The sequence below is a fragment of the Miscanthus floridulus genome, chromosome 8, assembly GCF_019320115.1.
Source record: "Miscanthus floridulus cultivar M001 chromosome 8, ASM1932011v1, whole genome shotgun sequence".
Lineage (NCBI taxonomy): Eukaryota > Viridiplantae > Streptophyta > Magnoliopsida > Poales > Poaceae > Miscanthus > Miscanthus floridulus.
In genome coordinates this window covers 14158162-14182543 of record NC_089587.1, presented here as the reverse complement: position 1 = coordinate 14182543, position 24382 = coordinate 14158162, and the positions used below count along the sequence as shown (strand labels likewise).

General features: G+C 52.7%; 2 protein-coding genes across 2 annotated transcripts; one reads left to right on the top strand and one right to left on the bottom strand.

Annotated features, from left to right (window-relative positions):
• Positions 1 to 264: 264 nt before the first annotated feature.
• Positions 265 to 2862, bottom strand: LOC136471167 (protein G1-like1). The gene is made up of 2 exons (XM_066468896.1): positions 2485 to 2862; positions 265 to 1494 (listed from the first exon to the last, which is right to left on the bottom strand). The coding sequence occupies exon 2, from the start codon at positions 1439 to 1441 to the stop codon at positions 653 to 655; it is 789 nt and encodes a 262-aa protein (XP_066324993.1). The 5' UTR covers positions 1442 to 1494; positions 2485 to 2862; the 3' UTR covers positions 265 to 652.
• An 18953-nt stretch (positions 2863 to 21815) lies between these two features.
• Positions 21816 to 24046, top strand: LOC136468600 (basal body protein 10-like). Its single transcript, XM_066467111.1, has 5 exons — positions 21816 to 21883; positions 21967 to 22190; positions 23027 to 23245; positions 23604 to 23728; positions 23831 to 24046. The coding sequence occupies exons 1-5, from the start codon at positions 21816 to 21818 to the stop codon at positions 24044 to 24046; spliced, it is 852 nt and encodes a 283-aa protein (XP_066323208.1).
• The last annotated feature ends 336 nt before the right edge of the window (positions 24047 to 24382 follow it).

The following is a 24382-nucleotide window of genomic DNA, read 5'->3' as shown; positions in this document are numbered from 1 at the left end:
GAGTATCAGGAGCAAAATAATAACTCAGGACAAGATCAAAACCACCAGTAAAATGTACTCTAGAATTACATACAAAAAGGATGAAGATGCACATGCACCCTTTTTTTTGGGCGGGGGGGCATGTCACCTACGGATACACTCTGCACATTACCCATAAACTTGCTGATTTAGGCCAAACATCATCATGCAATTGGAAACAACTAGTTTACCAATGGACAGTATTTGTGAAGAAAATATAAATGCCAAATCGGTTAGGACAACATGAGAAGGTAAGTAATATCATAGCATAATTATCAGAAGCAATGCAAAGAGAGTTGAGCGCAAGCTTAGGTCGATTGGTCAGCTACAGCACACGATATCCCCACAAGAACGTCGCCGTGGGGAATGAACAAGCCATCTAATCCTGCCATTCTATCGATCACTGCATACAAAAGACCATGCAAAAACACTAAAACCAAAAGGCAGGCAGCAGCGGTTGGTGATGTGGCACCGGCAGTGGCATCTCATATTTCTCATACACGCGCAGGCGCCGAGACCAAATCCATCGCCCCATTAGCAGAAACCTGCAAGCTTACTTACGCGTAATCACTCTTGCATTCCTGCTAATTAAGCCCATGGAACTGTCGAAGAAGTACTGGAGCTCTGGAGCTATCTAGTGGAACACGGACAGCGGCATGAAGAAACCGGCCGCGTGCGCCTCGGCGGCGGCCGCCATTGCGAGCACAATATCCTCCCCAGTGCCGCCGCCGCCGCCACCACCTCCGCCCGCGGCTGGGTCGATGGACTGGGTCACCGGCGCCAGGAAATGGCCGTGGAGGAAGTGCGCGTGCGGGATCAAGAAGTGCGGCGCCGGCTGCTCGGTCACGTCAACGGGGCGCCGCTCGGCCACAGGGCCCGGTGCGGCGTGCAACGGATACTGGTGCTGGGCGTCCTCCTGCTGCTGCTGTTGCTGCTTGGGCTGGCGGTGCGCCGGCGGGTGGCGCTTGCGTCGCTTCTTCTCGTAGGCGATGCCGCGCGCCTTGGCCTGGCTGTCGCGGACCTCGCGGAGGTAGAGCCTGACGGCCCGCGCGCCGAAAGGGTTGGCCTCGGGCCGTCCCCCGTGCTCCTCGAACGCGGCGCGCAGTCGGCCGACGAGCGCGTCCAGGCTGCCCCACGCCTGCTTGAGCGGGCACGGGCACGGCGCCGGCGGCGACAGGTGGCCGAAGAAGGGGCACCCAGCCGCGTGCACCTTGGTCTTGCCGAACTGGTCCAGGTAGCGGAGGAACTCGAGCACGTGCGCGCCGCTGCACCGGGGCAGCTCCAGCGGCGGCCGGTGGTTGCGCAGGTACTGCCCGAACGTGTGCCAGTCCCGCCGCTTCTGCGACTCGTACCGGCTCGGCCGCGCCGCCGCCGCGCCAGGGCTGTCCGCCGCGGCCGCGACGCTGCCGCAGGCAAACTCCATGGCTCGCTCGGTCACCTGATCTCCGCGAAGCGTGAAGACGAGCTCGATCAGATCTGCATGATGACGCCATGACTTGTTAGTCAAACGATTTAATTTGACCAATGGAGAATGGTTTATACAATAAACAAGAAGGAATAATGCAAGGGCCAAGGGCTGGTCGGATCAGTCGCATCTTCGTCTTGCTCTTGGCCGGACGGGCTGACGGAGCTGGGACGGATCAGAAATTCAGAATCGTAGACTAGATGAACTAGGGTTTCAGGTTGGAGCTGGGAGTAGCTGCCACACCAACCTGTATGGCTGTAGTACTACTCGGTACTCCATCTAGCCGAGACTGATCTAGAGCTGATCCGTAGCACACATGCAAGAACTGACGCACGCTGAAACTTGCAGAAAAACGCAGAAGGGAAAAGGCGGAAAATGGAAGGAAGCAAAGCAAAACTGCAAACTTTAGACTCACTAGTCACTGCAAAGTGCAAAGCCTTTGACTGTGCTCGATGAACGGAGTATAGTAGGAAAGTTCAACAGATGCAACACCACACCTTGCACTGTGCTCTGCTCTCTCGTTTGGTCTGGAGGGAAAAATACTGTTTCGGTTGAAAACAAGCCGAAAAAAAACGGATTACAAGTGAACAGCAGTAACTCCGAAACGAGTAGACAAGCGAACAGCAGTAACTCCGAAACGAGTGTCGCCGTCCGATTCAAGGCACGGTGGGTAGCTGCGCACCTGAGGCAAGGCCCTTTTGATGCATCTACCATCTGCCTATGCATGTGTGTGTACTGTACTGTGCTCAGGCCTGGCCTGCCTAGATGTGTGCGTGACTGCGTGGTGAGTGCTGCACGATCGATCGACTGAAGAAACAGTAGATGATATGCGCAGGAGTAGACTTTGGCATATTTGATGGCACGGATGCATGTAGACGTACTAGTATAAAATATGATGCAAGAGGAGGAAGAAGAAGAAGCCTTCCAGAAACTTGCATGCAAAAACCACAAAGCGATCGACGACGGATCGATCAGTGGAGACGCATGGCAAGAGAGCGTACCAGGTAGGAGAAGGAGACGACGTGTCCGGCGGCGGAGGAAGAGGCCGGCCGGCCGGCCAGGGCAGGGACGACGGGGCGGGTGGAGAAGATCAGAAGAGGATATGGTCCGTCACTGGGTATGTAGCGAGAGGAAGAGGATATAATATATGGAGGATTGAGGGCTGTCACGGTCAGCAAGCCGGGGAAGAAGAAAGGAGGCGAGAGAGAGAGGAGGCAAGGTGCAAGGGTGGGAGACACTGACAAGGCTTGGGGCTCCACACGCGGCGCAGATATCAACCTCGTGGGGCCGGCCTAGACAGAGGAGAGAGAGAAGGAGAGACGACGGCGACGAGTCTTTCCCCATTACAGTCCAGTACTATACAAAAGGTCGTCACCTCAGCATTCTCTCCCTCTCCCTCTCCCTCTCCCTGTCTCTCTCTCTCTCCTCCCGTCTTTTCGCCATGGCCGGGTCTCCTGTCTGCAGGGCCCGACCGCGGCGTTAATGCGAGCGGAAGTGGCGGGGCTCCTGCTCTCTCTCTCGAAGACGAGATGTCACCTCACACTCACAGCAGCGATCGGTGGCTCAGCGCGCAGCTCGCAAGAGAACAAAACGTACGAGTGGTAGTGGTAGGGGACGGCCGGCCGACGCGCAGGGGAAGCCCGGCAGGGCGGCATCGGATCAAAGACGAGAGGACGCGCCGTGCCCGTGTGCTCGTCGTTCGTCAAAGCGTACAGGTCGTCGCATTGCATCGTGCCGTCTCGTGCGTCTACGTGCGCTGATGCGTGTGCGCGCGTGTGCAGTGCGGCAGAAATGATTTTTACGCACGGTTGAAACCTGTTTTTACGGTGGTTTGGAAACTGATGCTACGATAGAGATATCGACCGTAAAAATACGTAGCCTGTTCGCTTGAGGTATACGATCGTGGATTATAAGTTGAAATGATATTTTTCTTTCGTATCAAACCAGTCAGCAGTAAATAATCCACGATCATTTACGGCCTGTCGAACAGGCTGATGATCTTTTTTGAGCCGAGGTTTTACTATCGTCTTTCGAAAATATTACCGCCACCATCCTAAATTACAAGTCATTTCAACTTTTTTGAAGAGCCAAATCATCTAAAATTTAACAATTATATATAATAAAATAATAATATTTATGATATCAAATAAGCATCATTGCATTGTACATTAATTATATTTACATAGTAATACCTATAAGATGTTATAAATCTTTGCAATTTTCTCTATAATTTTGGTTAAGATTAAGATGCTTTGACTCTCTAAAAAAATTGAGATGTCTTATAATTTAGAATGAAGAGAGTATATTAAAAGGCCATTTGGCGTAGCTCAGCAGACTTTACATATCTATACCTAATAATAAAAAAACAAAATTTTCACTTATTTTTTTGTCTATCCATTTTTTTTTTTTTGTTCGTTTCCCTTTAACAACCGGACAATGAAGAGCCGTTCGAACTTATATATATGCCCGATGCCCACCCTCAACTATATATACAGGAGGAAGGATAATTAAGATTGACCGTAAGAGTTTGATCGGCCGCCATACATGGTGACAGGATCGGAATCGAAAAGGTGTGGTGCAGGACAGTGTATTGGTTTTCACTTGCCAAAAGTTCCCATCGAGTCTATTTCCAAACGAAAGCTGGGGTGTCCTATGCTCATACGCGTACGACATAATTTAACTAAAAGTATATTAGTCTATCTCTAATAATAAAGAGATAAAATTTCTTCTCATTTGTTTGTCTAGCTTCTCCCTAGCTAATTTGGCAATAGAAATAGAAAGTTTGTACAAAACTACTACGGTTTGCAACAGGAGTTCGTTATTGTGTCCGGTCCTAGGCAAGCCGGAAAAAAAATCCGAAGACTTCCTTTGTTTTTTTTTCGAAAAATCAACCCGGAGACTTTCTGATCTTCACGTATGCTCGCTGCCTTGAGAATTCGAAACGAACTCGGGCGAATCGCGTCGTATAAATGTACGCCAGGCTGCGCGATTAACAGCGCCGACACACGCAAGATCTAGGACAGCCATGACTGTCACGGGGCAGCCCGGCACACGCCCTACGTCAACCTCGACATCTTGGAGAAGCCAGCCACCGCCGCGTGGTTCTCTAGGAACCAGCCCGCGGGCGCGTGTGGTCGTCCGTGACGGACGAGGTGTCGCAGGGGGAGGGGCATGCAGCAGAACAACAGCCGCCGGCGCGAGGTCCAGCGGCTCATGTTCCACAAACACCACCGCCGCCTCGTGATCGACGAGTACCTGCCGCACGTCCGCCGGAGAGGCCGTGAGGTCCTCTTCGGCAACCGCCGCCGCAAGCTCTACAGCAACAACAGGATCTCGCAGCACTGGTACTACGACACAGACAACGTGTGGATAGCCTTGATCCGGCGCACATCCGGCGGGGCCGGATGGACAAGCACATCGAGGCGTTCAGGATCCTAGCCAAGAACTACCTCGGCATGGACGCGCACCCACTGTTCGGCGCCGTCAAGGTGCTGCTGATGGAGGTGGACATCACCGAGTGCCTCATGACAGCCAAGAACGCCGGCTCCGAGGAGGATGCTACCTGATCGAGGAGCTGAAGAGGAAAACGAAGAGGCCGAGCACTACAGGAAACCGGCAATTTGCCGAGTGTCTGCGGCACTCGGCAAAGCTCGAAATACACTCGGTAAAGGCTTTGCCGAGTGCCGCACTCGGCAAAGAGCAGTCGGCAAAGAACCCGTCGGTAAATGTTTTTTTGCCGAGTGCCACATATCGGGCACTCGGTAAAGCCTTTGCCGAGTGTCACGTCAGCACTCGGCAAAAAAAATCCGACATCAACTCCGACGGCCTCTTTGCCGAGTGCCACCTCAGCGGCACTCGGCAAATATTTTTTTTTTGAAAATTCTGTACTGAGTGCCATACTCTTGCACTCGGCAAATAATTTTTTTCTTTTAAAAAAATATCTTTGCCGAGTGCCATGGCTCTGGCACTCGGCAATGCTGGGAAATTGGGTCTCTGCTTCCCAGCTTTGCCGAGTGCCATGGTCACGGCACTCGGTAAAGAGGGGAAAAATGCTATTTTTTTGGTTTTTTGCTTTTCATCAGCACAAATAAAGAAATCACATATATATCAACACACAACACAGGATATATCACATACACATCCATATTTCATCACATACACATCCATAACCTATCACATACACATCCACCGTCATACATCACATACAAATTCATTGTCCATAATCCATCACATACATTCGCATCATCCATGATAATATCCATCACAATATATATGTCTCTAGTAGTAGTCCAACATAAGGCTAAGTCTAACATAAGTCCATGCAACATGAAAAGAAACAAATAAACGGTACCTACTGCCAGCCTCCCCACCCGAAGTGTGAACTGCCATCTTGAGGAGGGCCAGTTGTCCACCCGGCCTGTGGAGAAGGGCCACCTTGAGGAGTCGGGTTCGAACCCGCCGACTGTGGCTACACAAAGGAGAAGCGAATTCATAAGTATTTACAGGAGGGCCGCACAAGCTAAAGGAATAAACAACCATATATACTCACCGAAGTCCCGACAGAAGGAGAAGGAGCCACAACTGGAGCAAGCAGCGACTGGGGCACGACCACACCTGGCAAGGCCTGAAGGCTCGCCATGAAGCTGAACATGTCCTGCCGCCCTCTGGGCTTGTACAGCCTCCATCTCCAGCCGATGGGCCTCCGCCTGGGCCGCCTGCTGGGCCTCCAACCTCCATAAGTCAGCCTGCAACATTCCACCCGCAATGTTTAAACAATGCAAAGGCAAGGTAGATGTGTAAAAGCAATGAACAACGAATAAAATAGTACTAACCTGTAGTTCCGCCATCTGCTGCTGTGAGCTTTGCTGCCGAGAGCGTATGGGAAGGGAGGAGCTCGTGCTCCTTGCTCGAATCTCGGCGAGGTTGGGAACAGAGGCGGAGTCGACTGTGCTGTCCGCCATCCAGTACCGCCCGTGCTGCTTCCCTCCTCCCATCCTCATTAGGAGGTCTGTGTCCAGGGGCTGGGTGGCCGGATCGAAGTCCTCCCCATGGCGCTCGCGGGCCACCGAGGTGTACTCGCTAAGCTTGCTGTGGACGCTCGCGTTGGTGTACGCCTCGGGCCCGTCCGCTGGGTTGTAGGTGACTTCCGGGGCCGTCGCCTTGCCCTTATGTGCCAGGGCGTACGCCATGAACTCGTTGCATTCTTGGCCTTGGTGCGCCTGGGACTGCGAGGAAAACACAAAGATGATTACAAGTAATGAGAATTGAGCGTTAGAATAATTGAATAAAGATGAAAACACAAAGAAGATTACCCATGTCTGGGCGTACGCGCTGAGGCTCCGGTTGCCTTAGTGGTGTGGCGCCCCACCCATCTGCAGGCGGCAGTCCCGACGGATGTTGTGCTTCTCTGCCCACTCCTTCGAGAGCCACCTGTCCACAATGGCCTCCTAGTAGAGGTGGTGCCTGGCGCACCAATCAGGACATTGCTGCATGCCATCAAGTTATTGATATGCCAGAAGATGAAATGAAGCCTACCTATTCTTCATGGAAGGAGTCAGTATTAATGTTTTGTACTTACCGAGAGGTACTGCTCCTTGGTGAGCGTCCTGGTCCTGGCATCGGCCTTCCTCACCACCTGACCAAGGACGTCGACGTTGTAGTTGATGATGCACTGGAGCCACGTCTTGTGGTACAGGTCCAAGAGTTGGGACCTACAGACCTTGTCCTGCACTCGCGTCGCCCGGTCCTCAAATCCTTCGTCGCACCTGAAGAAGTCCTGCATACAGACATCATGTATCGTTTCATTATTTCAAGAACGACCAATGAATGCGTAGTATTGACCAATTTAGTGCAATGAAGACTCACCTAGAACTCGGCCTTGATCCGCGTCGCAACGGTGCCAAACTCGCTGTTCTCGGCGGTGTAGAAGTGGTCCCACGTCTAGGGCGGTGAAGTCATTGAGGTGTAGGTGACCATGCCAGGGTAGTGCTGCCGAATCAGAAGGCCCAGGGTGCCATTGATGTGCCGGCCCGTTCCGGACACAACTTCCCAGTTGCTGCAAGAGTCATTAAGAAGAATTGTTAGTCTCTAGTTCGATTTTCAACATGTCATATGAAATAGTAGTGAAATAATACTTACTTGTCACCGCTGGGTCGAATCACCGGGCGTAGGTGAAGTGGGATCGGCCGCGCCGGGAGCTGCGAGGGCCCGCGCAAGTATACTCCCGACGAGGTAGAGCCAGAGGCAGTGCAAGTGGACCCCCCTGCTGTCGCTATCGCCGCCTCCCCGTGGTTCGATGAGTCAGAGGAAGTGCCACCCCCTCCTATGTGCAGGCCCACCGCCTGGTCATCCTCGTCCACCGATGGGGTGGCAGCCGGCTGCACCCTCGTCCTCGGACAGCCACGGGGGTGGCAGCTCCTCGTCCTCCTCGTCGACGGCTCCAGCAAGGGGTCCTCGGGTGATGAGCGCTCCCTCATGTAGAGGGAGTTGACCCCCCGACAGGCCTGCCTTCCGCCCGGCATTTTGTTGAGTGCCTACAATTTCAAAGAGTAAACCAATTAGCACAGTTAAATTACAAGTACTTATAAAGAGATGCAAAATGAACGAAACATAATTGCAATAATAATAATAATATAGTATTACATGAATTAGAAATATTCTTCACGTTCAGCAGCGGCTGGATCATAGGTGTCGTCATCACTATCAATATTGTCGAGTAAATCGGGCTCATCTCCATCGTTGTCATCATTGTCATCGCCTAACTGTAATCGCTCAAGCATTTGTAAGTCCTTAGCATTTTGCACCTCTTCTCTGTTATCCTCATCTCCATCGTCCTGATCAATGTCATTGTCTACTTCCATGCCCATCAGCGAAAACATGTCTATGTCAAACCTCCCTTCTAGCCCCTCTGGTTGATAGAACTCCCGTGTGTTTGGGTCAAAGTTGTAATCCTCATCGTTTGGGACAGACAGTTTACCTTGCGGCGGTACCAACTGCACAAGGTACCAACCGATAAGATTGGAGTCTTTTTGGCATACCCATGGGAGATAATAAACTTGCATGGCCTGTTGAGCCACAATATAGACATCCTCTCCTTGATAGACAGAATCCTATTGAATTTCGACTAGTCCAATCTCAGGGGCTGTTCTCGTGACATTAGGATCGAACCAATGGCATTTGAATACGACTTGATTAGGAGCTTTGAGACACTCAAAATTGAGCTCGTATATTTCTTCTACTATGCCGTAGTAGTCGCGCTCATCGGTGCTGGGCGTACGAACTCCGATATTCGTGGTTTTCCGATTGGGCCGACTCCGCTCGTAGTTTCTTATGTGAAAGCAATAGCCATTCACATCATAAACAGTGAATGACTTGACCTTGTAGGTGAAGCCTTTGGCGAGCCCTTTCAACTCAGCATCCATTTCTACATCCTTGTGGGCCTGCAAGGTGAGGCCGGATAGATCGTTACATTACTCGCTCATAGGAGCAAAGTGGGATGTCAAAGATTGAACGAGGTAAATTGGACGGTACCTTCGTATCGAACCAGGATATGAAATCGGGCACACCATCTTTGAGAAGACTATCTTCTTCTTGAGGGGAAGGAGCCCTATTCCCTCTCTAGTATTTATTCAGAAATTCCCTAAAAACAAGAGATAAGGGGGTTCGATAGGTGGAGGATAGTGACTAGGGCGTATGTAACAAGCTCATTGAGAACTTACTGCACATAAGGCTTCACTTCATCAACGTTCAACAACACATACAGCATGATAGTGCGCCACTCATCATGCCGCAAGGTCTTGGTGCCCGATGCGCTTGCCTTTCTGAGTTGCCCTTTGAAAAGGCTGAGGTTCGATGAACTCTCGTCCGCGTTGTAACGAGGGGGACGATTGTGCACGCTGGGAAGGCCATCCTTATAGTATGCTGTTGTGAAGTTTGACACCTCCTCCAGAATGAATGCCTCTGCCACAGAAGCCTCAATTTTGGCTTTATTTCTACACTTTTTCCGAAGAATCTTTAGACATCTCTCAATTGTATAGCACCAACGGGCCTGCACGGGCCCCCCATTCGTGCCTCGTACGGTAGGTGCAAAATCAGATGCTGCATCACCGGGAAGAAGCCAGGTGGGAAGATCTTCTCCAACTTGTAGAGCAACACAGGTGCCACTTTCTCCAAGTCATCAATCACATCCTGAGATAACTCCTTGGGACAAAGCTGGCGGAAGAAATAGCTCAACTCTATCGGCACGCGCCACACATGCTCAGGGACATATCCCCGGGTCATCGCAGGAAGGAGCCGCTCAATCCATATGTGGTAGTCATGACTCTTCATCCCTAAGACTCGCATAGTGGACAAGTTCACTCCCCTACTCAAATTCGTCGCATGCCCATCAGGGAACATTAACGTCTGGATCCACTGCAGTACTTCCTTCCTTTGGTCCTTTTTCAAGACAAAATCGACCGGAGTCCTTCTCCATTTCTTGCCGGGCACGGGAGGCTTCATCACTTGCTTTGACCTATCGCACATCATTGCCAGGTCCAGTCTAGCCTTAACATTGTCCTTTGACTTATCAGGAATGTCCATGAGTGTTGCAAAAAGCGCCTCAGCAATATTCTTTTCTGTATGCATTACATCAATATTGTGTGGAAGAAGAAGATCATTGAAATAGGGGAGCCTAGTCAAGCTCAATTTATGAGTCCACTGGTGTTCCTCACCATATCCAATAAAACCACCTTTCTCTTTATCATCTTTGAGAGCCTCTATCTCAGCACGAACCTCGGCACCAGTCATCGTCTGAGGTGCAGGGTCGGTGACTTGAACCCCTTTCCTAAAGTTCTTGACGTCTCGTCTGAATGGATGGTCAAGAGGGAGGAATTGACGATGTTGGTCAAACGAAGAAAACTTGCCACCCCTCTTTAGCCAAGTGAACCTCACAGCTGTCTTGCATATTGGGCATGGGAACTTCCCATGAATACACCACACGCAGAATATGCCATACGTCAGGAAGTCACGCAGGGAGTAGTGGTACCACACATGCATTGTGAAGTTCTTCTTTATAGCTCGGTCATATGTCAGTACCCCCTTTTCCCAAGCAAGGATCAATTCATCAATGAGAGGCTCCATGAACAAACCCATCTTGTTCCTCGGGTGTCCAGGAATTATCAGTGACAAGAATACGTTCTTGGGTTGAAACATGACACCAGGGGGGAGACTGAGGGGGATCACGAACATGGGCCAACAAGTGTACGGGGCTGCCAGCAATCCATAGGGGTCGAACCCATCTGTTGCCAGCGCTACACGTACATTCTGAGCCTCCTCAGCTTTACCATGATGTATGCCATCAAAATGGGTCCATGCATCGCCATCCGATGGGTGTACCATCTTGTCAGCATTGTATCTTTTGCCTTGTTTGTGCCATGTCATCTGTTTTGCGGACTCCTCTGTCATGTACAGCCGTTGGATCCTCGGTATGATAGGAAGGTACCGTAGGACCTTCGTAGGGATACCAAGCTATTCCTTCTTGCCATCACTAGTGTCGACCTCCAGATACCTAGATGATTTGCATTTTGGACAGTGCGTTGCTTTCTCGTGATCTTTCCTAAATAGGACGCAACCATTTGGACAAGCATGGATGTGCTCATACGGCATCTTAAGGGCACGAAGAAGTTTCTATGACTCGTACAAGTTCTTCGGCAGAATGTGACCCTCCGGAAGCAGGGATCCAACAACTGCCAACATACCATCGAAGTTGTCTCGACTCATGCTACACTGCGACTTGAACGCCATTAGGCGTCCAATGGCATCCAGTTGCGAAACCATTGTCTTTTCGTGAAGGGGCATCTGTGCCGAAGACAGCATATTGTAGTACGCCTTTGCGGATTCCTCTGGCTCATCCTCTAATCCTTCACCGAACCATGCCTCCTAAAAGTCATCCATCCAGTCTGCTACCCCGGCATCTCCATCAAAAGCCACGAGGCGTGGTCTCACCACCTCCTCTTTAATACGATCGGCTTCACCATGGTGGATCCAACAGGTATAGTTTGGCGTGAATCCATACTTGCAAAGATCTCCCCCCACGTTCTTCCTATTCTTTCTTACACAGTTGTCACATTTGCTGCAGGGACACGACATCCGACTCGACCCTCTAGCTGCCTCACCAAATGAATGCTCCAAGAAAGCATTAGTCTTAGTCATCCATTCAGGGGTCATACTTGCGTGGCCCGTGTACATCCAATCACGGTTCTCCATCATCTGGCATATACATATGTAAGCGAGTAATATAACCAGCAATTGCATCTACACGGCGTTCCTACCATCTAATATGTGAGGATAGGTCCTAATCCCACCCGCGGATGCGTATATGAGGTCAGTTTCAATGCTCCGCTCCTATCCGAGATAGAATTTCGGCAGCACCTCCTCGATGTTCTCCCAATACACGTCCTGCAAGGGAGAGTGTGTATCTAGAGAACAACAGGGAGGTAATGCCGAAAGTCTGCCTCGGACCAGAGCGAACCATGGAAACTAACCTTATCTATGCATCCGCGGGCTGTCCAAAATACGTGGACAATCTGAAAGACATACGGTCGCAGATATGCAAAGATCTGCATACCCCAACCGTATCTCTTTCGAACAGGAGACGCCTAACTAGGCTATGTGACCATATAAAATATGCATGCAAAGGAGGAGGGGGTTATACCTGGGGTGGCGGTGGAGTCAGGCTAGCGAGGCAGTGGCGTGTCGGTGCAGTGGCGAGGCGATGCGGTGCAGGTAGACCAGCAGCGCCGACGAAGATGATTGGGGTCGCTGAGTCCCTCCCACGGGTCCTTCTCCTACATAAAAAGGCAATAGGTTAGAATTCATTGAAAATTTCAACAACACCTCCCCTGCACGGGGAGGTTTCCAAAACCTGCAAGAAACATAGGCGCGATGGCCAACAACCATATATATACCAAACATAGGCACGGAGGCCAACAAACATATATGTACCAAGACGAGCCATGTACTTTAGTTCTCTTTCCATGCAGATGAAAGTATCGAAGTAGTACAACAACAAGTACTACTATCACTACAACTACTACTAACACTAACACTACTACTACTAACACTACTACTATCACTACTTGCTACTAACAATACTACTAACACTACTAACTACTAACTACTACTACTTACTAACTACTACTAACACTACTAAGTACTACTACTAACTACTACAGGTGTAGGGCATACCTTCGCGACGAGAATGGCAACAATGAGGGTCGACGATGACGGCGGGGACGACCGCAGCGGCGTGAGGGTCGACGGGCCTAGGCCGGCACCTTCCTTCTCCTCTCCTTCTCCTTCTCCTTGTCCTCCTCTCTTCTCCCCTCCTCCTCTCTTCTCCCCTCCCTCCTCCTCCTCTCTTCTACAGTGGCCGCCGGTGGGGGCAGTGGCCGCCAACAGGGGAGGTGGCCGCCGAGGGGGCGCGCAGGCGGGGGAGGTGGCCGCCAAGGGGGCCGGCGCGGGCGGTGACCGCGGCGCGCCTCCTCCTCCTCTCTTCTGCAGTGGGCGCCGGCGGGGGCGGTGGCCACTGGCGGGGGAGGTGGCCGCCGAGGGGGGGCGCGCAGGCGGGGGAGGTGGCCGCCGAGGGGGCCGGCGCGGGCGGTCGAGGCCGGGCAGGGGCGGTGGAGATGTCCTAGTTTGTGAGCATCGTACGTGACAACGTGCTCGAAACTTTTTCAAATTTTTTCCACGGCATACGCATACGATACGGCGACAACTCGACAAGTTTCATGATTTTCGGAATTCGTTCGCATTTTTTACAATTAAAAAACCACTCCCACGCAAGTTGGCGGCGTTGCCCCGTGAGCACGTTGATCGAAATTTCGAGACAGTTCTTGGATTTAGCCTAAATTTACACTAAGAAACAAGGATAATATTTTTTGAACGAATGTAATCCATTATTCGATGCACCTGCAGTTCAAACTTACATTTTTTGGAAAAAATCAACAAAAACAAAATAAACTATAGAAATATGCCAAAAGGCAATGAAAATGTCCCAAATTTAAACATGTTGTTTGTGGTAGTGTACTAAAGCTTCAAAAAAATTAGTGGCAAAGAGGACGCCGCTGGATGCCGTTAGGCCCCTACCAATTTTTGCCGAGTGTCTGCCTTTGCCGAGTGCCAGACACTTGGCAAAGACAGCCTTTGCTGAGTGCAGGTCTTTGCCGAGTGCCAGGCACTCGGTAAAGGCCTCTTCGCCGAGTGTCATATTTTGCCGAGTGCGGCGCTCGACAAAGCAGGTCTTTGCCGAGTGTCCGAAATTTAACACTCAGTAAAGATTTTTGTACTCGACAAATCACGTGTTTGCCATAGTGAAGGCTTCGATCGCGGAGGCAAACGTGGCAAAAGCGGACAATGATAAGCCGTAAAAGAAGACGAAGACCAAAATTCAGAAGATTCAGGAGAAGAGGATGAAGAGTCGGAGGATTCAGAAGAATCTAACGAGTAGTCATATAGTACATAGTTACATACGTAAACACCCAACACTTGACTAAAGTGTTTTTTTTCTTTCTATGAGAAGTACTTCCTTCCTAGATAGAGTTGCAGACTTGCAATTATCTGAAGATGGTTGCTCAGTTCTGGGGATGAAAACGGATCGGATACGGACGGATATCACAGATATTATATTTGTTTTTATATTTTTGTTCGGATTCGGATTCAAATACGGATAATGTCAACTATGTCGGATAGGATACGATTGGATATCGACATCATAAATATGCGATTTGAGTATTCAGATATAGATACGGTATCGGATGTTGGATATCCGGACTCGGATATAGACAGATCTCAACCCCTCTAAACGAATTCGGTTTCGAATACGATCGGAAAATATTCGTACAATTTTCATCCCTACTCAGTCCTGACTGAAGGTGTGTTTACGGAGTTGAACTTTAGATAGTGTCTTTAAACATTTGTTTTTGTTTTTCGAGCAACGCACTTTTGTTTATTTCGTTCATCACCTGTTCAGGTAGCTTGATCGCGATCAACCCAGGCTGGTTACAGACTCCAGGAGGGGATCAAGCCATACACAATGACACAACCATGACTGGTGGAGGTGCCCGTGCGATTTGCTTGTGGGCTCTGGCTGCCCTTTTTTCTCCTTTACTTTTTTCCTTCCTTCAAAAGAAATAAAGGAGAAAAAAGCGGAAGAACAAAAATAAAAGGCATTATAGACATTTCAATGTTTTTTTCTAACCATCAGACGTTTTTATAAAAAGCTTGAGCTCCACAAGTAGAGCTGATCTACCTGCTAATGCAAAAAAAAAAAAAACAATTCTACCAACGAAGCGGAGTTGTATCAAATGGAGCTCGAAAGACACGAGAGCATAACAGAATAGATGGAACCATGAGCTATTGAATGAGATGAATGAGACAAGCGAGTGGATTGGTAAGGCTGGCAGACAAAAAAAATCTATAGCTTACGGATACAGGAGAAACTAGGATGTGCTAAATGGGAGGAGTGGGACCGAGCCGTAGCTCGGTTTGTGAGCTCTCCCGGAGTGGAGGCCATTCGTCACGGTTCGAGCATGCTCGAGCATGTGATTTTTCCACAGGGAACATTTGTTCCTTATATAATTTCGGTTGCCTCATACGTCGATGCGTCACAATAGTTAGGATGACGTGTCCATTATATGTGAAGCTCGGAAGACTTCGAATACTTCTCAGTCACGTGTAAGCCTCTTCGTTAAGGTGTAGGTCTAGTGTAACAGAACCATCTAATTTATAAGAGTACAGGTACAATAGCAGCCCGTAAACGGTCACACTATCATACTTGAGTCTATATAAACCCGGTAATCCGTCGAGTATCTTTAAAGGTTTCGATTCATCACCAACATACAACCAAGATCGTACATGATTCAACATACATGCCACATGTTACATAGAGTTCACAAATACATTGCTATACATCAGAGTGCGATTAAAGTTATTACAAACCAAGTTCAAATAAAGTAGTAGCGGAAGCAAAGTAGTTTTTAAACCAACATCTCACACCATTGTTCAAATACTTATCAGTCTGTGATCACAGCCCACAAAAGCATTATAGATTAGATATATAAATAGAAACGCCTTGCCTGAGGCCTACTCCTCGTTCACGATGGGACAGAAGCAGTTCTTATAATATCCATGATATACTGTGTCATCTGCAACAAGTAGAAAATAAACCCTGAGTACGAGAAGGTACTTAGCTAGACTTACCCATCATAAACCAAAAATAAAGTGACTCCAAGGATCATGCAAGGCTTTATAAGTGAAGCTAGCTTGACATCATTTTACATAAAACCACTAATTGAGCTATATATTTTGTAAATCGGTAACCAAGTTGATTATAGCTATTCATCTCTAGATTAGCAACTAACATATGTCAAACATGTGGCATATCATTAGTAACATACAATAGTAACCATAGCCGGTGTAATAATTTCTATGTTTATCATAACCATCACATTCTATAGTCCAATTACTATGACGAAGAAGCTCTGTCAAGTTTCTCACTATCCGGAAGAGACGGCGATTCGAATCGATTGCAACCAGCTAGGCAGTTATTCCTAACATAAACCCAGGTCTATCAGCCATGGTAACCTTAGGTCATCTTTGGTATAACTTAAGTACACATTTCGTAGGTTTGATCAGCGTCGCACCCTAGGGGACACTATCGAATGCCAGCTCGATCAGGACTCTAACCTACCCTTGGCCTGACACCGGCTGCCCACACATCCTTACTACCTCCAGTGTGCGCACTTTGACAGAATGAGGCCCGACCTGAGTTGAGATACTCAACTTTATGGTCGGAACGAGTTATTCGGCCAGCTAAGTGAGAGACATGCGTTCAAAATGACAAGAGGGCTTCCAACGATGCGGTCCTTAATCGGCACAGACGGAATCACATGAGTTAAAATACACATTGTCGGTGTTTTGGACCGGCGAGCCCTCAACCAACTAGTGAATTTGTACTGCGTGCCCCTAATCCCGGATAGTGATGCAAAGAGACACAAGGTTTATACTGGTTCAGGCAATAGGTGCCCTACGTCCAGTCTGAGAGATCGATCTTGTATTCCTTGCACCGAGGTGCTCGTAGTAGGGGGTTACAAGCTAGACGAGTGAGGGAGCTAGTCCTAGGTCTCTGCGTGGAACGGTGTCGATTGCTTGAGATGTTGATCTCAGGCAGCGGGGGAGCGTGCGGATTACAGAGTGTTGCGCGTTGCTTGCGCGTGGGTCTGAGCGTCTATCTGTCTATGTTCTCCGTTCGGCCCTCTATTCGTAAGAGCGTGAGCCCGTCGTCTCTAGAAACGGCCCCGGTCTCTGCCTTTTATAGTTGAAGGGGGGACAGGGGCGATACATGTGTTCGCTACGCAGCGTCCTGTAAGCGGAGGTGGCGTGTCTGAGCCCTGTAGCTTGCTACTGTGGCGGCATGGTCGACGGAGCGGTCCTGTCCTTGACGTACTAGAGCAACGCACCGGTCACATCCGATCTTGTGCAACGTAGGAGCTCCAGTGATAGCTTGACGTAGGGCAAGGCGAATGACGTGCCAGTCACTGTGTGCTGATAGTGTAAAAAAGCCAAGGCTCAGTTGGTGCCGAGGACAAGCCATCGTGGGGGGCTCGGCGGGCGTGAATCCCGAGGCTACCGAGACCCTGAAGTGGATTGCCGAGGCCCGGAGGGAGCAGTTGGTCCTACACACTGATTCCGAGGCTACAGTGACTCGAACTTGACTCCCCACGCCGTGTTGTTCCTAGAGCAGGGGTTAGGTAGCATAGTGCAGTATGTGTGTCAGTCATGGGCACAGTGCCGCGCACAGTGACCGATAACCCCTGCCCTGTCCTGTCCTGGACGGCATGGTGTTGATGCGACTCCGATCTTGTTGGTCACTCCGCTGTGTCGAGCCATCGTCTGGCTGACACCGCGGGAGTGGTTGGTCGCGTTAGTTGAACGTGACGTTCTGTTAGGGAAATCGGTTGAGGCGGAGGCGGCGGGGTTTTTCGTCGAGCCAGCCTCGAGCGAGACGGAGAATCGGTTACTCGTCCGAGGCCTTACGTGCGAGGCCTCGAGCGAGGCGGAGAATCGGTAGCCTGTCCGAGGCCTTTCGTGCGAGGCCTTGAGCGAGGCGGAGAGTCGGTAGCCTCGGACAAGGCCGGGGGTTAGCCAATAGTTGTCTCTTGGCTTTGATTTTGATAGGGTCTAAGCGATTTTTTTGGTTTTCGCTTAGGGGACCCCTTTTTATGATACCCGACAGTAGCCCCCGAGCCTCAGGGAGAGTGTGAGTGCTCTCCCTGAGGTTTTGATGAGACTCAGTTTGCGGCAGCTCCTGGCAAGATGGTGTTTCATACTTGAGGCCTCGTTGGGTGCGCGCGAGCGCACCCACCGGGTGTAGCTCCCGAGGCCCTGGAGGAGTGGATTTATTCCTCTAGGGGCTTTTCTTACATCGTGCAAGGGGTTTCATTGTGTTTGCCGAGCCCATGAGTGTGAGTTCGGGTCGCTGGGTCTCCGGCTTGGTTGCAGGAAGGGCCCTCGAGCCTCTACGCGGAGCAAGAGGGCGATCAGGAGTTTGGCTTTTTGTGCAACCCTCGCGCATCCTTTTCGTTCGGAAGGAGGGTTTGTTTGCCGAGCCCTCGGGTGCAAGCCTGGGTCACTGGGTCTTGGCATGGTTGCAGGAAGAGCCCCTGAGCCTCTGCATGGAGCAAGAGGGCGATCATGAGTTCCCCTGGCTTTTTGTGCGACCCTCGCGTATCCTTTTTGTTCGGAAGGAGGGGTTGTTTGCCGAGCCCTCGGGTGCAAGCCTGGGTCGCTGGGTCTTGGCATAGTTGCAGGAAGAGCCCCCGAGCCTCTGCACAGAGCGAGAGGGCGATCAGGAGTTTCCCTAGCTTTTTGTGCGACCCTCGCGCATCCTTTTCGTTCAGAAGGAGGGGTGGAATATGCCAGGCTACCCTCGGTGGGCGTGAGCGGTGACACTTCTGGTGAGCTGTTATCGGGTAAGTCCGAGTGGAGGCCCGTGCCCCATTCGATAGGGGTCAGCTAGCGGTCTAGAGACGCACTCCAAAAGTACCAGAGGGCTTCTCTAGTGGGTCCCAGGGCCGTTCGATGGGCCCTGGGGGCTTGGTGCCTCCCTACGATGGGATCCCATTCGAAGACTTCCCTGCTGGTCTCGGACACGACTTAGGGCATCCCAAGCATTTGCTTGCTTGGGCCTCGGCCATGTACGGGCTCGCCCATAGTCATCCCTAACTCTGTTGTCCTGGGGCGGCTGTCGAAACCCTCGGGGGCCCAGCCTTTAAACCCCTGGACCGTAACAGGCTTGGTGCCTTTTATTATGTTTTCCCTACGAGTTTGGGTTGCTTGTCTTCGACCTGGTTGCAGGAGGAGCCCCCGATCCTCTGCACGGAGCGAGAGGGCGATCAGGAGTTCCCCTGGCTTCTCGTGTGACCCTCGCGCATCCTTTTCATTTGGAAGGAGGGGTTGTTTGCCGAGCCCTCGAGTGTGAGCCTGAGTCACTGGGTCTCGGCATGGTTGTAGGAAGAGCCCCCGAGCCTCTGCACAGAGCGAGAGGGCGATTAGGAGTCCACCTGGCTTTTTGTGTGACCCTCACGCATCCTTTTCGTTCGGAAGGAGGGGTTGTTTGCTGAGCCCTCAAGTACGAGCCTAGGTCGCTGGGTCTCGGCAAGGTTGCAGGAAGAGCCCCCAAGCCTCTGCACAGAGCGAGAGGGCGATTAGGAGTTCCCCTGGCTTTTTGTGCGACCCTCGTGTATCCTTTTCGTTCGGAAGGAGGGGTTGTTTGCCGAGCCCTCGAGTACGAGCCTGGGTTGCTGGGTCTTGGCTTGGTTGCAGGGAGAGCCCCCGAGCCTCCGCACAGAGCGAGAGGGCAATCAGGAGTTTCCCTAGCTTTTTGTGCAACCCTCGCGCATCCTTTTTGTTCGGAAGGAGGGGTGGAATATGCTAGGCTACCCTCGGTGGGCGCGAGCGGTGACACTTCCGGTGAGCTGTTATCAGGTAAGTCCGAGTAGAGGCCCATGCCCCATTTGATAAGGTTCGGCTAGTGGTCTAGAGACGCACTCCAAAAGCACCAGAGGGTTTCTCTAGTGGGTCCTAGGGCCATTCGATTGGCCCCGGGGGCTCGGTGCCTCCCTATGGTGGGATCCCATTCGGAGACCTCCCTGCCGGTCTCGGACATGACTTAGGGCATCCATAGCGTTCGCTTGCTTGGGCCTCAGCCATGTATGGGCTCGCCCATAGTCATCCCTAACTCTATTGTCCTAGGGCGGCTGTCGAGACCCTCGGGGGCCCAGCCTTCGAACCCCTAGACCATAGCGGGCTCGGTGCCCAGTTCCTTAGTATGGAAGGAATCAGGTGGGGGTGTATTCCCCTCCTATCGGCTGACAATGGCGGGCATGCCTTTTGGGGCAGTTTCTCGAGGAGACAGAACGGCGCCTGCCGTTGCTATAGTCAGACGTGATGCGATGTCTATGGATGGGACGTTACTGTGCGCGTGATTAATGAGGAAAAGGTGGGCGCGTGGGCGGTTTAATCGGATCCGGATTAACTATGCCAGATCTAAGGGAAACTTCCCTGGTTTCATCGCCCGTCCGTTTCACCCCTTTCCTGCATAAATATGTGATGAGCCTCGCCCTCCCCTCCTTACCTTGCCTGCATTTGCCTTTGCTGCCCTCGAGCCATTGCTAAGAACAGAGAGCGTTAGGGAGAAGAAGGGAGAAGGGGGAGGAAGAGAGGGAGAGAGCGAGCCTTACCGCTGTAGTCGCATTCTCCACCGCACTCATGGCCGGCGCTGTTGTCATTTAGGCAGATCCTTGGGTTTGGTCTGACGTATCCATGGAGACGTTGTAGTCGCTCGTCGACGATGGCCTCCTCTGCCTGGTTACCGACCCTAGCAGACCGGAGTGGATTGCTCCAGGGGGCGAGCCGGAGCCAAGGCCACGCGATGGCTACATTGTGAGCTTCGTGTCCTTCCATGAGCGTGGTCTTAGCCTGTCGGTGGACTGGTTCATGCGGGCGCTCCCGCACTACTACAGCGTGGAGCTTCACAACTTCAACCCCAACTCCATTGCGCAGGCAGCCATCTTCGTCGCTGTCTGCGAGGAGTACCTGGGCATTGCCCCCCACTGGGAGCTGTGGCTCCACCTCTTTCGGGCAGGGCATACCACCAAGCCGACGGGCACGATAGGCACGAGGAAGGCAGTGAGGGCTGGCGGCTGCACTCTCCAAGTGCGCCAAGACCGACAGCACCTTTACATCCCGACCCAGCTCGCGTCATCCAATCACCGCTGGTACACCAGCTGGTTCTACCTCCGCAACGACAACGGCGGACTTCCCCCTACACCGGGCGGGTCATGGAGAGCCAACCGGAGAAGTGGAGGTACGGCGTCCCGCTGGTCGACCAGCCCAAGCTATAGCCACTCCTGGAGGGGCTGGAGAGGCTGCGCAACCACATCCTTACGATGGTTGTAGTCGTGGCGGCCTTCCACCGCCGGAGGGTGCTACCGCTGATGGCTCGGTGGCGGCGCCTGTTCGAAATGTCACCAGATGAGCCAATCGAGGGCATCCGGATGTTCGCCGTCGCCCTCTCCGACGAGGAGATTCTACGTCGGGTGAGAGAGATGGTGGAGGGGCGGCTGAGGATCGGTGGTCTGACCCCGTTCGTGATGCTCCCATCATGGGGTACCTCTCTCTGGTAAGGCTCACGCTGCTGCGGCCCCCAAGGCCTCCTCATTCCTCATCGTTTCCTGTTCCCTTATTCGTGTTCGCTGTTCCTACAGGGATGAGGGATGTGCAAGCCTCCCCGCCGCCCGTTCCCGAGGACGCAGAGCGGTGGGTGGTGAACCGGGTGCACGCCGAGGCGCAAAAGAAGTAGAAGGACGCCGAGGAGGCAAAGCGCAAGAGGAAGATCCTTGAGCACAAGGAGCTAGAGAAGCACCGCCGATAGCAGAGGTAGGACGGTCTCCCGGTGGAGGCGTCTCCGTCGCCGTCACTATCGACGGACTCTTCGGGCAGAGATGACGAGAGCAAGGTAGGGCGGGGTCCCCTAGACCATCTCCCTAACGTCGGGGCATCGACAAGCGGCCCGGCGTTCCTAGGAGGAGGAGAGGATGCCTTGGGGCCAGTGATCGCCCGCCCTGAGGCCAAGATCAACATGCCCGAGGCACGGGCGTTAAGGAAGCGAGCCATCAGCCCAGTGGGCCTGACGGCGGAGGCGGAGCAGGCGGCGGCAGGGGCGACACAACTGCCCCCGTAGAGAGTTGAGGGGGCACCGGAGCCCGGAGAGGACTGGCCAGCACTGGTAGAAATGGAGGCCGTGCCATCGCCGCTGCAGAGGAGGGATGCAGTGCCTAAGCTGTTGTGTCCTCGTTCGAGGTGAGTGTTCTTTCGGTGGAGTTGGTAGCATCTCCCATTCGTTCCTCGATCGTATGCTGACCTTGTTGGTGTTTTGTCTTCAGCCAGAAGCGTCATGCGGAGGTGCCCGCCTTGGCGCCACGTAAGGCGCTCAAGGTGAGCGCCAGCTCCACTGCCCAATGGGTGGTGGAGGCGCAAGCCGCCATACAACACGGCGCGGCGTTGTTGAGGGCTAACCTGAAGGAGTCGGTCGCCCAGGGAGAGGCTACCGAGGCAGCCATGGAGCAAGCGGAGGGGGAGGAGCCTACGCCCCATGAGGCCGAGGCCCGTGAGTCAGATGGGGCCAAGGTGTCCTCAGTCGCCGAGGCCATCGAGGGCGAGGATGAGGCCCCCCAGATTCCTGAGGCCATGCAACGGAGGCCGGGGCACCCAGGACCACCAAGGCCGAGGTGGCGGAGGCCAGAGCCCCCAGGACCATCGGGGCCGAGGTGGCGGAGGCCAGAGCCCCCGAGACCACCGAGGCCAGGGTGGTGGAGATCGGCGTGAGCACGGCGAAGCCGGCAGCCCAGGAAGCAGAGATAGAGGCGGGGCAACCTTCAACACTGCCCCTGGTCCTAGGCCCGCCGCCGTCGCAGGAGAGCACCTGGGAAGTGGAGGTCCATTCGATCTCCTCCAATGTTACTTCCCGGGGGCAGGAGGTGGCGGATGCCGAGGCGACCAGCACCGTGGAGCAGCTAGCTCCGATCCCTGGCGAGGGAAGCTCGGCCCTCATGCGGGTATGACCCGAGCCCCTCAGGTGGGATCACCTGCGTGTCTTGTGGTGGAGCTAGGACGACCCTAAGGGGGAGCCTCTGTTTGCCCTTAAGGACGTAGCTGGGGGGCGCTGGAGTACTTTTGAGCAATACTGCTAGTTGGCGGAGCGGTCGCTGTGGACAGCGCTATCTTGGAGCTGCTCGGTGTTGCCTAGGTACGCACCTTCTTTTCTCATGCGGTGTCATCTTTTTCCCAAATTTTTCTCGTAGTGCTTGACGTCCATTTTGCCTATCTTGGAGCTCGAGGCCTGGTCCCTCGGGAAATCGTTGTTACTTCGGTGGGAGAGGGATGTCTGGGACCAGCTCCGGCAGTAGAAGGACCTGCTTGTCGATGCCAACAAGCTTCTGTCAGCGTGGAGCGCGGAGGTGGAGGACCTCTGCCTTCGCCATGCTGATGCGAAGGCTGAGGCGGCCGTGGTTTGGGAGCAAGCCACCCCTTTGGCGGCGCGGATCAAGGAGCTAGAGGAGGAGCTGACCTGGTTGGCCGGCGAGCGGGACACCTTCAGGTCCCAGGCTAAAGAAGCGAAGGCCTCTGCCAAGGCCATCGCTGGGCAACTGGTTACGAAGCAGGGTGCGCACCTATTAATGAAAGGCGCCCTGGTAGAGGCCCTCAAGGTGGCTGAGGCCTCCCGGACGAGGCTATGGTTTGGGAGGAAAAGGTCGAGGGTGAGTCCTATTCCCCTTGTTTTATTTGCTTTTCTTGCGTTCGACCCCTAACTCTCCGATGTGGTGCAGAGCTGGAGAGGGAGGCTTCCAAGGTGGCCGAGGCCTCTCGGGTCGAGGTCCAGTGCCTGAAGGAGAAAGCCGAGGCCTCTCAGGTCGAGGCCCAGCGCTGGGAAGAGAAAGCCGAGGGTGAGTCCCGTAGGCCTTAGCCCCTGTTCGGCTTATTTCTTTTTGCGCTTAACCCCATCTTGCTTGTCTTGGCGTAGGGTTGGAGAAGGAGGTCTCCTGGGCCGCTGAGGCTTCCATCGCGGTGCAGGTGGTGCTCGAGGCCAAGATCGGGGAGCACAACGCGCTACAGAGCGCCGCCCGTGCCGCCTGTGAGGCCCTAGAGGTCGAGGGGGCCTAGTCGGGCAGCTCCCTTGGGAGCCGCCTGATTGCGTTGAGTGGCCAAATGCACGAGTGACTCCGGGGGGCGCTGTACACGAGCGTCAAGCGCGCCCTGGCTGTCATCTCCTCGCACTACACCGGCGTCGACCTCGAGGCCATCAGTGACGGTTATGTCTTGGCCGAGGATGACGAGGAGGCCGATGAGGAGATCACAAAGCTGATGGAGGTGGCTAAGGGCCCTGGCACGGCGCTGGCGAAGCTGTTCGAAGAGGAGGTGGTCCCTCCCACACCGTCCACCGACGCTGGAGACCCTGAGCCTTGACCTGGGCCCAAGAGGCCATGTAAACAGATTAGGATTATTATTGTACCATAACGCTTGTGGCCAGTCGTGGCCTTTTTTGAAGTACTTATGCGTCTACTCTTCTTAATCGTTTTTATTGTATTTCTGAGCCTCTGCCCTCTATCACGTCTCTGAACATATCTCTTGCAAGAAACTTCCTCGGAGCCTAAGCTGTCCCTCAAGCGAAAGGTGGTGAGGGAGTGCCATAGCCCGGGGGCGTAGGCCATCTTGCGACTTGGCCAGCCTTTTGGCCTTGAGACAGTCTTTCAGTCCTTAGGTTTTTTATAATCGATTTGTCAGAGCACGCTAGAGAGTTTG

Bases quoted from the DNA above. Each gene is read 5' to 3' on its own strand.
- LOC136471167 (XM_066468896.1), bottom strand. From the start codon at position 1,441: ATGGAGTTTGCCTGCGGCAGCGTCGCGGCCGCGGCGGACAGCCCTGGC.
- LOC136468600 (XM_066467111.1), top strand. From the start codon at position 21,816: ATGGAGGCCGTGCCATCGCCGCTGCAGAGGAGGGATGCAGTGCCTAAG. The intron at 22,191-23,026 runs GTGAGTCAGATG...AGCTTCTGTCAG, and splicing joins GCCCCATGAGGCCGAGGCCC to CGTGGAGCGCGGAGGTGGAG. The intron at 23,729-23,830 runs GTCGAGGGGGCC...ACGAGCGTCAAG, and splicing joins CCGCCTGTGAGGCCCTAGAG to CGCGCCCTGGCTGTCATCTC.